This window comes from Oculina patagonica, chromosome 1 (genome assembly GCF_052425735.1).
Source record: "Oculina patagonica isolate OP01 chromosome 1, crgOcupat, whole genome shotgun sequence".
Taxonomy (NCBI): Eukaryota; Metazoa; Cnidaria; class Anthozoa; order Scleractinia; family Oculinidae; genus Oculina; species Oculina patagonica.
The window spans coordinates 29,321,088-29,334,916 of record NC_135758.1 but is presented as its reverse complement, the minus strand read 5'-3'; the positions used below and the strand labels follow the sequence as shown (position 1 = coordinate 29,334,916).

Sequence of the window (13,829 nt, the reverse complement as noted above, 5' to 3'; positions counted from 1 at the left end):
GAGTAGAAGAACCTTGACGCTATTTCAAACCGACGTTTCAGCTCATCGGAAATTCTTGAACGAAACGAACTGTAATGGCGGACTAAAAAACTTCATGTATGCTGTCACCGAAGTGTAACGTTTCAACGAATTCAAAACAAAAACGAAAACAAACCCCGAGTCTGCGCAGTACGGACTGGAAATCAGCTTTAATTGTTTTTGTCTGGACAAAGGGGAAGGGAAATCTTGAGAGGATGGTCAATGCAAAAGAGACATGGAAAAACACAGTGGAGAAAGAATAAAAAGGGATTGGAATTAAGATCTTGTACTTAGACGCGGTGGCGCACTGGAATCCAGATTGAGCAGTCCAGGTTTGAGCCCTGGTTGGGGTCATTGTGTTGTGTTCTTGGGAAAGACACTTTACTCCCATAGTACAGTGCCTGACTCTTCGCCCAGGTGTGTAAACGGATAACCCTGGGGTGGACTAGCATCCCATCCAGGGCAAGTAGATAATACTCCTATACTCCTAGTCACTTAATGCCATGGAATAAGCTCTGGTTATATGGGCCACTTGGCTGGACACAGACCTTTACTGAGGCCTCCACCGTGTTTGACAGAGATTGATGGAGACATGTTATTTTATTTCCCTTATAAATATATGTTGCAGTTAATTTTTGATCTCAGTTAATTTTTTTTAAGTAGTTAGTTTTTTTTCTTTACTAGTTTTTTTTATACTAGGTTAATAAGTAGAAAAAGTAATACACCTCCTCTCCCTTGCTGTCTCATCCCCCCCCATCCTTTCTAACCCTCCCCTGCTATCTGCTATTATCCCCCTCCCCTTAGTACTATCATTGTTTTTCTTTAATTTATTTATTTTATTAACCTGCACTGGATTTGAACTCTCAACCTCTGGATTTGCTGTCCAACCCCTTATCCACTTTGCCACGTAGGAAACGTTGGACGAACCACTATTTTTTAAAAAAATATATATAAGACTCCAACCCATATCCCAACTCTAACCCTATTATTTACCTAGTATAAAAAAATTAACTAGTTAGAAAAAAACTAACTACAGTAGGTAAAATTTAAAATTAACTGAGATCAAAAATTAACTGCAACATATACAATACATATGATGATGATGATGACTTCTTTCAGTAAACCCATAGTATTGCAGGGTGAATGCAATAGTTACATGTTCTTGTAGGTCTTAAGCGGCCTTCACACAACAAACTATTGGCCAACTTGTGTTGGCAAACTCGAGTTGGTGTATGTGAACGACGCAACAACGGCAAACAAGTTGGCCAACTGTTGGCGACAAAATAGAACTTGTCTCTAAATTCTCACCGGCAGTTAGCCAACTTGTTTGCCAACTGTTGTTGTGTCGTTCACACGCACCAACTTGAGTTTGCCAACATGAGTTTGCCAACTTTAGTGTCGTGTAAAGCCCGCTTAATGTGTCATAGGATGCCAAGAGAAATGAAAAAATGAAATAAAATGAAAAATAATAAAACAATAAGTGCATTTCACCTCTCATAAGCTCCTGAATATCTCAGTTGAGGATCATCTAGCAGTTCTTTGTAGCCTTTGCGTTCTCTTTTTCCTTCTAATGTACATCTAAAATAAATAATTTAATAAAATATGTTAATTTATAACTGTACAATTTTACACTTATACTTTTTCTTACCTTTTAGGAATGACTTGTCCAAAACACAAGCAGTTTTTTTTTTGCAAAGGAATATCTGAGATGGATTTCATTGTAAAGTAAAGTACACACTAGGTGAGTTTTGTTTTGTAAAAGACACCGTTGTGTAGAATGCTACACTGAAGGCTTTGCAGCCACCTCATTAACTTGGCTTGAACTAATGCTCAGTAATTTGTTTTATTTAAGAAAACTTTGAGTGCAACCATGACTAATGAGGCCAATTTTTGATCAGAAATCCTTTGCAGTGGGGCCACTACCCCGGGGGGGGGGACTCCTATATGAAACAGACGGGGATGCTCGTCGGAAATTTTGAAAACAACCCCTAAAAGAGACCAATCAGGGTGTGGCTCGAGCTTTTCTTGACCCCTAAAAGATACCAAAAACTTAAGAATAAAATATATATTTGTATATTCCTTCGTGTGTAACCCTTAACGAGACCATTATGGCAAATATTGGCGTTTTGCTCGGAACACCCTAAGCGAGACCAAAAATCCAAAATTTACACCCCTAAGCGAGACGACGAGCATCCCCGTCACTTTCATATGCAAGTCCCCCCCCCCCCCGGGGCCACTACACACAAAGAGGTGTGTTTGGAAGGTAAATAACATAACTACAAAATCAACAAGCTCACCCTTGTTTGGACCTAAATATTGTTCATTTTGCAGCGATCAAGATATTTCGTCCAGAAGTGGTTGTTATTACATCTTCAAGTCCAGCAGACATTTGTACTTGGTATTTGCATATTTTCATGATACGGTATTTCAAATTACCTTTCATAAAAACCCATTTATATGCTATAGATTTATTCCTTCCTCTTTTAATTTAAATTTTTCAGAAGCAAGTGTTAATTATCTTACTTTCATTTCCAAGACCTGTGCATGTAACAGAGCAGGTCAGTGGCAGCTTTTTAAAACGTCTGACACTTTCAGTGAATGAATAACATGCCAAAATATTTATGATTTCGACATTTTTAAAAAAATCTAACGCAAAGCATTCTACTTATTCCAACTTACACTTTAAGCTCAAGATTTGTGTCCAGATCACAACTGTATACATAGTAAAACTTTTCTTGGTTGGAGTTCGGATCCACCATGTTGTTTTCTTCCCACCACTTGCGCCTGCGTACCAATTTACTAGCGGTGTTTCTATGGCAAATATGCGCTTCAACTAATTGCGCAATGTTATTTTCAACATGGCGGACGAAGTGTGTTCTTGGTTTTAGATTTGATACAATTTATATATTTAAACTTCGACGAAAGTATATTAGTTAAAAATGACTCGTTTTGCTCGTGCTTCAAAGAAGACAAGTCTAGAAGCAACGCCATGGCACGAGCTCGTAAATTCAGCCGGTAAGCTATTTTTTTTTATCTGAAACAGAAAAACACGTGCTTCTTTTCGTGGGTTCACCTGTGTAAAGATTTTTTATTTTATCTTAAATTTCTTTAACAAGAAGTCAGCGAAAATTATGTTTTGTTGATTAGGTGGCCATGGATCAACAAAGAAAGACACTTCGAACAAAGTTGGGAATGAAACTCAAATGGTCACCGGTAAGAAAAGAAAAAAGAACTCGACTCCTGATGATGACAGCATTGCGCCCAAGATCTCTAGAAAGTCAGCAGAAAAGAATATTCAAAGTGTAAGAGTTGAAGATGAAGCAAATGTGAGAACTACACCTAAAAAGAAAGATTCAAAGAAAAGAAACAAAGGAACATTAAATTCAATACAAGGAAATGGTAGAATAATGAAAAAGAAGAAACATGGACTCAAGAGTGACATGCGTAAAAATATTATAAATCCCAAGAGAAAATCACCTGTCGATGCAAACAGGACTGAAAGTTTGGATAAAAAACATGAGGCTAGAAGGAAGAGGAGAGCAAAAGGAAAGGTACAGTACATGAAGTAATCTGTTTGGTATTTGTGAATCATAGCACCCCATCAGATAGGGTTTGTACGGGTCCTAGAAAACCTGGAAAGTCCTGGAATTTTATTGTTACACTTTCCCGGACTGGAAAGTCTTGGAAAAAGACTACTGGCCCTGAAAAGTACTGGAAATCTGTTAAACTCAAGTAACAACTTGAATTCTCAGAACAAACATTATAAGAAAATTATGTATGGCAAAAAATTAGGAGAAATGATATTAAGATCTCATCTTGGAGGTGAAAGGGTTAATGTGAATTTTGGAGTCTTGAAAAAATCAATCTAAATATTAGAAAAGTCCTGGAAAAGTACTGGACAGGTATGAACCCTGATCAGATTGTTGGCTGACTGTTGGGCAACTATTGGTCAACAGTCTTCTGACAGTCTTACAACAGGCTACCCGAATCTATTGACTGCTACTAATCAGTCAGGCGACAGATAGCCGACAATTTATGAAATGAGAAATTTGTTCTACCTGAATAAAGCTGTGCAGGTGACTTGTAAACAAACTATTGAAAAACTGCATGTACATTATTAACCCATTAACCGTGAAGTGTCCCAGTGGAAATTTGAGGAAAAGTCCCATATTCAGTTTTCTAAAATATTGAAACCAAATACATGTAGGCTCACCATATCAAAGTATACATAGTATGCTATTAATTTTCTGTGTTGTTCACACATGTTCCTTTGTACATGATCATACTTCTTCACTCAATGAAAGTAAAACTAATTTTCTAATTTATTTCAAAATGAAATGCAGCCCTGTTTCCATTGCCGTCAAACTGGACACTTGGTTGCAGAGTGCCCAATGGCTCAAAACGCTGAGATGGGCGTTGGAAACTGCTACAAATGTGGATCCTCTGAGCACACAACTAAAAATTGTAATGGCAGAGCAGCAGGTGATGAAAGTGAGTAAATTACAGACAATTTTCTGTTTTAGTTCTGTCATCATTGTTTTTATTAACAAACAAAAAATATTTTGATACTACCGTAAATTAGTGTATTTTGAATGTAATGAATTAAGTTAAAAAAATAAGTCATTTTGGCTTGAATTCTGGCCTGGTTCACTGTGTCCTTGAGCAAGACATTTTACTCTTAAGGCCTGGCCAAATGGAGCTACAAGTAGAAGCAAGTGTTCAACTTCTACTGGACACTGGTGACTTCATTTGGCCAGGACTTGTGAGCACTTGCACTTGAGATGACCTGCATTCAGTAAGTTGGGATCAGGTTTGCATGCAAGTTGGCACCAGCTTTTCACTGTTTCACCACCCAAGTAAATGCAAGTTGAACACACATCATTTGTTTGCTCTTTGGTTACATTTTAACTGCCTTGACTCACAAACATTTAATTCTATTTTCTTTAGAAACAGACTTTCCTTTTGCCAAGTGTTTCATCTGTGGAGAAACTGGTCACATAGCAAGAGCATGTCCTGACAACCCTAAAGGACTCTATCCAAATGGTAAGACTAAAAAGTTCATCTTATTATGATATCATAATTTTATATCAATAATTCTTTCTACTTCTTTTAAATGACTTACACCAAATTAACAATAAAAAACGAGAATGGTAGAATTGAGAAAGATGTAATGTTCATCATGTCACAAGTGTGGGAAAAAAAAACGAACTCATGACCTCCCAAACACCAGGCGGGTGCTCTATCCACTGAGCTATGGATGAGATACTCATGGGGGGCAAGGCCATTTTTACTAGGTAAAGCTAAGGTAAAGTCTGTGTCCGAGCCATGAGGCTCATACAGCCGGAGCTTATCCAGGTTTCCGTAGCATTAAGCGACTAGGAGTATTGCTACTCTCCCTTGGATGGGATGCTAGTCCATCGCAGGGTTACCCCCCAGCAGTAAATTCGCCGGTACCCATTTGTACACCTGGGTGGAGAGAGGCACTGTAAGAGTAAAGTGTCTTGCCTAAGAACACAATGCAGCGCCCCGGCCAGGCCTCGAACCCGGGCCGTTCGACTCGGAGGCGAGCGGGCTAACCATTAGGCCACCTCGCCTCCCACATTTTTACTAGGTAATGGATGCTAAACTTCTGATTGCCTGCCTGTGATTGCTTTGATGCAAGGTCGATGCAATAATTATTTGTGCACAAATTCAAAACAGGTATCGGTAATTACATTTTGAACTTTGGGGAGGCAGTTGTTGTCAAGGGATTTATCTAAGGCTTGCAGTATCACTGGAGTTTCTGTTCAGAAGTAGTGTTTGAAGTTAAGATGCACCATCAAATCTCTTATGTCTGTTTGCTAAAAGGGAGCTGTGCTGAATGCATGTCCAGGGATGCAGCTATGAGCCAGCTACCAGGCCATTTTCACCAACTGAAAGGGAGCTTATCACTGGCTGAAATTTCGCTATCAAACAAAGAATTGGGAATAAATAATTTTAAGGGGGACAGGCCAGAAAAGCTGGCTGGGATTGTTCAGTAGTGGGCCTTCTAGTTTTCCTGAGCTAGGCCCCTGCATGTCTGATTACTGGTAATAATCCTGTTGCAGGTGGGGGATGTAAAATGTGTGGATCAGTGGAACATTTCAGAAGAGACTGCCCTGAATTAGTGCAACAACATAAAGGTAGCATAAATACCGTATTTTCTCGATTAAACGCCCCCGGCGTTTATTTCAAACTTGGCCCGATAGGGCCGGCGTTTATTTGAATTCAGGAGTTTTTTCAAGCCCTATGTTTCTAAGAAACGATTTTTATTCATTATTTTTGGCAGCTTTATAATTAGACATTGTTTTTAAATCATATTAAACCTTTAAAAATTGTTTATGGGGTTTATTTTCAAATACAACTTGGAGACCCGGCGTTTATTTGGGGCCCGGCGTTTAATCGAGAAAATACGATATATTGTGAACACAAATTAATCAAAAACAGTTGTTTTCCTTGTCATTATTATAATTGAATGCCTTTGGGTGAATAATTCACCTGTAGATAAGTTCTTCCGCAAAGAGATCAGAATTTGGTTTAAGAAAGGATTCAAAATCTAAAGGCTGGCTAAATGGAGTCACATGTAGATGCAGACTCCATGTCCCCAGGACTTGCACGCTTGTGATCACTTGCATTTGCTTTGGTCAGGTTCAAAATCACAAAAGTTAGGTCGAGACTTTATCCATTTGGCTGTCCAATGCAAGTCAATGCCAGTTGACCACATGTGGTTCTTTGCATTTTGATTTTCATTTTGATGCCTTAAAATAGCTTTTTTGCAACTTGCATTTTACTTGTGAGTCCATTGGGTATATAAGTGTAGTTGAACCCTACATATTGTTCATAATAACAACCCATCCATCTTCTGAAAGGGTCCAATAATAATAATAATTATTGGGGTACAATTAAGTTTCCCTTAGTTTTTAATTAGTTTTTTTGGTGACTGATTTTTTTTGTTCGTTTTTCTTTGTTTCAGTGACCACAACACATGCTCAATACATCAAAAATAAAAAGGGCCATTATAGTGCAGATGCCGAGCTAGAAGATCTTGGAGGAACATCACATAAAGTACCAAAGAAAAAAGGACCCCAAGTTGTCAAATTCTAATGCTCATACATATGTACCCCCCGCAGGCCTCTGAAGAGCAACATGTATTTTATATGCATACACATGTACAAACATTCGTTCTACTTTATATTTCCTTGTATAATAATGTGTTTGTAAGATAATTTGTGCAATAGATGTTACTGGTAACTTGAAACATTTGTTCACGAAAGTGAAGAGTTGCTCAGCCAAGCTCTCATTAGTAGTTCACATCATATTTAACTTACTGGTAACTTCGATGCATAGCTGCTTGCATGCCACTTCTATTTTTGACAAATTCCAGTTAACTATCTTTTCTTTGCCATAAACTCTGAAATTATGCAAATTTGCCTGGAGAATGTGCTTGACTCCAGATCAAGCAGCAGGGGAAAAAGGAAATATTTCAAGCCTTGGAGTCAAATGACAGTAACTTCTTTCTCCCTTCCCCCTCCCCAAAGTAAAATAAATTTCTGCAAAGGTATAGCAAAGTAACTCCAAAATGCAAAGGTTATTGTTTCTTGTCATAATTCATCAGATGTCATGAGATGTCATCAGCTCCTGTTTGCTTTATAAATGGTGTGACCAAATTTGTCAAAAGATGAGTCCTTTGTCATAATTTTGGGTGATCTGTTAGTACTTCCAAAGCAAGCTCCAAAATGTCTAAAGATTGCAAAAGACAGATTTTAGGTTTTTTTGTTAATGATTGTCAGTCAGAATAACTCATGGTAAATTGTAATGGATTATTCGATGTGATAGATTCCAAGTTCCCTTGCAAATTAATGGATTGTATAAGACATTTTTATCTGGAATTGCCTAAGTTCTCTTTTATTAGCAGCATACATGTTATGCATTGAGGAGACAAGTATGGTCAGACAATACCCATTAAAATTTTTTAGCATGTGTAAAATAAAATAACACAAACTAAAAGGAAGAATTATAATGGTTGTATCTAGGCTACACTTTGTGCAGGTACAGAATAAAGGGCAATGAAGAGCGAACACACTGAGTCAGCTAGTCTAGGCTTTTATGTATTGAAGAAATGCTTGACTCACACGGCAGAAGTAGAGGTCAAATGCATTTGAAAGGGGAAGGTAGAGGTGTTGACAAATAAAAGTCTGGGAAGCTTTCCATTCTCACCACACTCTTAAGCTGCCACTTGTACTAAACTAGTCTTGCACAAACAAATGCCTTTGATTCTTGATTTTTATTTTGTCTAGTTTAACCCAATTTACATGAGTGTTATTGTTCCAGCAATCAGTAATACCTAGCCCACTGTTAAATATATTAATCTACTTTAATCGAGTTCTGTCCATATACTTGTCATAAAAAAATGGCATCCAGGAAAAAATATGTGTTCCAACTATCCCCAGGGGGGTACTCCGGGATCAAAGTGACGGGGATGATCGAATGGAGGCAAAACTCAGGACCCCCAAAAATCCCGACATTACCCAAAAAAGTCCCTGGACCAAAAAAAACGCCCCAAAAAATCCCTAGTCAAATTACCCCTTTATTGCCAAGGACGCGCCAGGGCACATTAGTTTGATTTTAACACCCAAAAAAATCCCCTATTTAAATCAAGTCACCCAAAAAAATACCTGCCAAATTCTTCTACCCAAAAAAATCCCGGAATCGAAAATTTCGACCCCAAAAAAATCCTTCGCACATCCCCGTCACTTGGATCCCGGAGTACCCCCCTGGGCCACTATCCTAGACCCACTCTACACTTTTTTAGCTGACCACTTCATTAATCTTGGGTAGCATATCGAGGCTTTGACACAGTCCGGTTTCTAAACACTACTACTTGTTACACATGTCTCTCCGTTAATGGCCTTTTGTGACTATGGGAATGGCCTCCCAGTGTAAGGCGGCATTCAGTGGTTGACAAACCATTTCTGGTCAACTTTGTCTGAGGTGTGGCCACGATCCACATGCTCGCCAACGGTCCAGCGTGACATATCTCTCAAGCCAGTTGTGGACACGATAGTGAACCACCAGTAGGCATTGGGTTGGATCATCATCTCATTTGGATTTGGTGCTGATTTCATGCTGACGCTGTTTAGAGCTTGGGCGGCTACATGGTTTCCATCTGGGGACACAGCCAGGTTTTGAGCCTTGTATGTGTAGCCTTGCACTTCATCTCCCTGTACACAGCGCACATCGGCTCCAGCTCTTACAGCCTGTACCAGAGCATGACGACACCCTGCAAGGATATTTCCTGATTTGTCATTTGACAAGACTTGCTCCCATGGTCTGGTGTCAATGAACCACTTCACTTTCACCTGATAAGTAGAATCACCACGATGCTTGTGCTCTCCTACATTGTATCTCGTGGCACGGACAGTTCCTGTGGTGGAAACCATCAACCACCACCAGTAGGCGTCATCCTGAAATCCTTTCAACCCATTCTTGCTGACGTATTTAAGCGCCTGAGCCGTCACGTGGCCATTACGCACAGACAGATTGTCAACCTCAGCAGTGTAATAATTCCATTCAGGAATCTGAAAGCGAACACGATGACCAGACATTAAGGATGATGTCAGTGCATAGCGTGATCCAGAAATTTGGTTTCCATTTCCATCATGGAAAAAGACTTCCTTCCAGCATTCATCTGCAAACCATTCAACTGCCACAGTGTCTTGGTTGTGACCTCGTGACTGATGAATTCCAACAGTCCAGCGTGACATGTCACGAAATCCCTGAGTAGTAACCACAGTGAACCACCAATAGGCATTACTGATAAATCGTATGCTGGTACTTATGTGGTCTAAGGTTTGCCCAGAAACAAAGCTGGAACCACGGCTGTTAATGGCGACATTCTGGATTGGAAAGGAGTATTTTTTATTACTGACACAGCGAATGTCCTGACCATTCTGAACACTGCTCTCCAGGTCATTTAAGCTGCCCTGTACTTTATAGCCACTGGCCAGATGGGAGTATGTTGGTTTTGGGCTGAACCCTTGTGTCTGCACGTACCATTTGATGCTTCTTGTTCCACTGCTTGGTCCAGGATGATGAGTATTTGAGCCCACCTTGTACCTGGTCATTTGCATCAATCCATTTGTTGACACGATGGCCCACCACCAGTAAGCATTGTCTTGAAACTTGTCCCATGAAGCCTGGCTGATGAACTGCAGAAGCTGAGCATACACATGACCACCATATATACATGCACATTATCGGCTTCTGTGCTCCATGCTCCAACGACTACATGCACACGGGCTCCTGATAACACAGCAGCCATCAGGGAATATTTGGAACCTGACAGAGCATTTCCACTTGCATCATGGTGAAGTACTTGTTGCCATCGTAATGAACATATCCTTCTTGTTTTAGATATTAAATAAATTTTAAATATACATGTATGTGCACATAAACTCAATATGGGAATTAATTATATTTCACACTGGTGATCTTTAAGAAAATATCCATACAGCCATTGGTAGGGGGTGAAGGAGTATAAATCCCATTTTCCCAGCCCAAATTTTTGCCCAAATCCCATTTCCCAGTCTATTGTTTTCCCAAATTTTCAAGATCCCAGTCCCAGTTTTATTGTTTTTCTGTCTGTGATTCCCATTCCCAGTGACCAAAACCCCATTTGCCCAAGTCCCAGTTCCCATTTTACCCTTTCAGGTACCTCATTAAAACATTTTGGTTTTTCAGAGCCCCCTACCCCCTCAGAATTTTCAGTGACCTGTACCTTACATGGAGTGGGTGTAAAGTTTTTTATTTTTTTTGAACTGCACAATTTCATGACAATATAATTACTACATATCAATTACAAGGTTGCATGTTGTTTTTCGTGTTTTATTTAGTGCTTCGGATGCATTGTAACACTAAACTGTGATTCTTTTTTATAACATTTCTGTAAAATGTCGGGCTTTGTAACTCTTGTAATAAAGCTATTATATGTGGAAATATCGAATCATAACAATTTGGCACAGTAGTGTTAAATCCACCGATACTTCAATTAAGTTGAAGTTTATTAATCATTGTTGTTGATATCAAGGCGGTTGAAAAGTATTTCTCAGTTACTAAGTTTGAAACAGTACTTCTTGTTTTCAAAGCAGCAAAAATATAACTTATTAAAAAGAAACTTTAATTACGCTGCGAAATGGGGACGATACGAACACAAAAGCCAGGGCCTGTTTACAAGCAGGTAGGGTAACCCTAGGTGCTAGGGTTACCCTAGCAAGAGGGTTAGAAGATAGCCCGGGTTTACAAGCAAAATTCGCAGGTAGGGTAACCCTACTTACCCGGGTCAACTTACACCGGTTACGCTTCAGTTAACCTTGTAAAATTTTGTCGTTAGAAACTGTTATTCGAAAATAATTCCGTTCCAGTGCAAAAATACGACAAATTGTGAATGAACACGATGTTTCTTGATCACAATTCGCTGTTTTTGTCGGTATTTTTAAACATATTTAGCTTTTTGGAGCCAAAATAAAGTTGTCCCGGGGTAGGCGAGTTATCCCTAGCAGAGCGTTTACAAGGCGCTAGGGTTACCCTAGCAGCTAGGGTAACCCTAGCACTCAGCTAGGGTTACCCTAGCTGCTAGGGTAACCCTAGCGCCTTGTAAACACGTCGATGAAAAAAAGAAGAAATGTGGGAGCGCTAGGGTAACCCTAGGTGCTAGGGTAACCCTATGTGCTAGGGTTACCCGCCTCCTTGTAAACAGGCCCTTAATGAAAAACAATATTAGGGCGATTATTAAATTACAGTTTCGCTTCACATTTTTTTAAAAACTCTGAAAGAAATAGGAACAGATGAAAGGTTTTTTTATTTCTTTTGTAAAACTGGCAATAGTGGTCGCAGAGTACATTAGTCATAACAGTGTACAATAAGCGAAAAGTTGTCAGTTGGTCTTACCTTGAGAGCCTTGAGTATTTGCTGCTGAGAATCCAGTGAACAGTATCAAATGTATGAATATGAAAGCAACTCCAAGCAGATTCATTCTCGTGAATTTCGTGATCTCAAGGATGAAATGAACAGGGAATTTTCAAATTTACACTGTGTGTAAGTAAGTAAAAATGAACCACGTCTGCAATAATCGTCATTATTACTGATTTAGAGGCACGTTTATTCGCGTTTTAAGAGGAAGTAGTTTGTTTGTAAAGCATGTCGCAAAGCATTATCGATGTGTTTGATTAATGTTCATTTATCCTCTGGCGACCGTGCACTGAGTGCAGAGCTCTGTTTAATTTAACCTGTTTTAAAACGTTTGCACTTAACTAGCAAGGAAAGTTTCAGTTCGAAAAATTGTCAACTCCGATAAAAACATTGAGGCTATACTGCAGAATACCAATACTGTAACTGTTTAGTGCTGTCAAAGCAAGCACTGCGTGAGCGCAATAATATTTTGTCGTGACAACGCGGACGCGCGACGATGGGTCCATCACTCCATCTGAGCCGCGTTCTTGACAAATAACTCTTTCAGGAATACGAGAAAGAAAGCCGGAGAAGAAAGAAAAATAATGATAAAGTAGAAATTATGCCAACTGATTTTGCAACCCGGCTTTGAAGAAGATCTAAAATTCTGCAGGATAAGTGACTGGCGTGACTTTTCCTCAGCCGCTCTCGCTTCATGTGCGTGCGCGATCAAATAAGTCACGCAGACACGTAAATCGCGTGACCAGAGGTCACGCGATTGCAAGAAAGCTAGCGTTTTTCTAGGACGTTTATAATCACATGAAGTGTATTTTTGAGATTATGTTAAGATCCAGAACAATCCAAGGGATTCTACACGCTTACATTCATAAGTATAGCTTGAATTGCCTCTTGTTATCACACATAGGAAAACCGTAAACATTTGCGCACTTCAATATGGATTATTTAGTAATAAGGCTATTTAGTGATAAGAGGCTTAACAATTCATAATGCCTCTATGTCACTCAAACTTATTATGGATATGCACCAGGAACCTATAAGGCAGATAGGCTTTACTCCACAGGGCCGTAACTGGCAAGAGGCACTTGTGTGTAGTTGGAAAAATAATCCCCAGTTGAGCAAGATTGATTCTTTTCAAGAAATACCTTATGAAAAATGAGCTTCCTTGTTCTTCAAATTTTCTGGAGGGTCTGCCCCCAGAACCTCCCAGCGAGACGTCTGTGCCAAGGGTCTGGTTACGGCCCTGCTCCAGCTTTTGAAGGAGCCGGCTTTAATACTGGCGGAGAGTTCTCAGGGTGGCAGAAAAAGGGCTAACGCTCGAAACGTCGTTTTTTTCCAAATTCACGACGGCGTTTAATTTACCTTTATTAACCTCTTGTTGATAATCAACAAAGCGTTTCACCCACGCAGCACAACAGTTTCTTTAGAAACTAATCACATTAATGACAGACAATTCTCATGGAAAATGGTATCCATTTGCTAATACGTATCAGCTCAGGTTATAACCTGAACTAATACGTGTTAAAAAACGGAAAATTATTATAAACATGCTTTTGATGTGCCCGACATCACAGCGAATCACGTTCCGTGAGTGTAAACTATCTATTTTGAGCTCAAGCTGTGTAGATATGAGGATACACCCTGAATTGCGTTTAAAATTCATTTCAATGAGAAGTCACAACTGCTAACTCTCATAATGATGGGCCAATTTTTTTTAAGGAAATGCTATTTCTTTTTTTTTTCCCTCTCTCGTTTGTGGACCTGTTTTATCACAGCAGACGACTAGCGATGAATGCGACTGTTGTAAACTTCTTAAAACTGTGATCAAC

General features: G+C 39.4%; 2 protein-coding genes and 1 pseudogene across 2 annotated transcripts in view; 1 reads left to right on the top strand and 2 right to left on the bottom strand.

Annotated features, from left to right (window-relative positions):
- Positions 1–2,801, bottom strand: part of LOC144662686 (phosphatidylinositol 3-kinase catalytic subunit type 3-like) — a 28,620-nt gene extending 25,819 nt beyond the window's left edge. The window contains exons 1-2 of the mRNA XM_078523547.1: positions 2,698–2,801; positions 1,510–1,596 (exon numbers count right to left, since the gene is read on the bottom strand). Coding sequence (XP_078379673.1) covers positions 1,510–1,596; positions 2,698–2,777 — 167 coding nt within the window. The 5' untranslated portion in view covers positions 2,778–2,801. The remainder of the gene's footprint in view (positions 1–1,509; positions 1,597–2,697) is intronic.
- Positions 2,802–2,863: 62 nt separating this feature from the next.
- LOC144663037 (zinc finger CCHC domain-containing protein 9-like) lies at positions 2,864–8,114 on the top strand. Its single transcript, XM_078523974.1, has 6 exons — positions 2,864–3,033; positions 3,166–3,569; positions 4,362–4,509; positions 4,966–5,061; positions 6,105–6,179; positions 7,010–8,114. The coding sequence occupies exons 1-6, from the start codon at positions 2,958–2,960 to the stop codon at positions 7,138–7,140; spliced, it is 930 nt and encodes a 309-aa protein (XP_078380100.1). The 5' UTR covers positions 2,864–2,957; the 3' UTR covers positions 7,141–8,114.
- Positions 8,115–8,282: 168 nt separating this feature from the next.
- Positions 8,283–10,755, bottom strand: LOC144646288 (uncharacterized; annotated as a pseudogene).
- Positions 10,756–13,829: the final 3,074 nt, after the last annotated feature.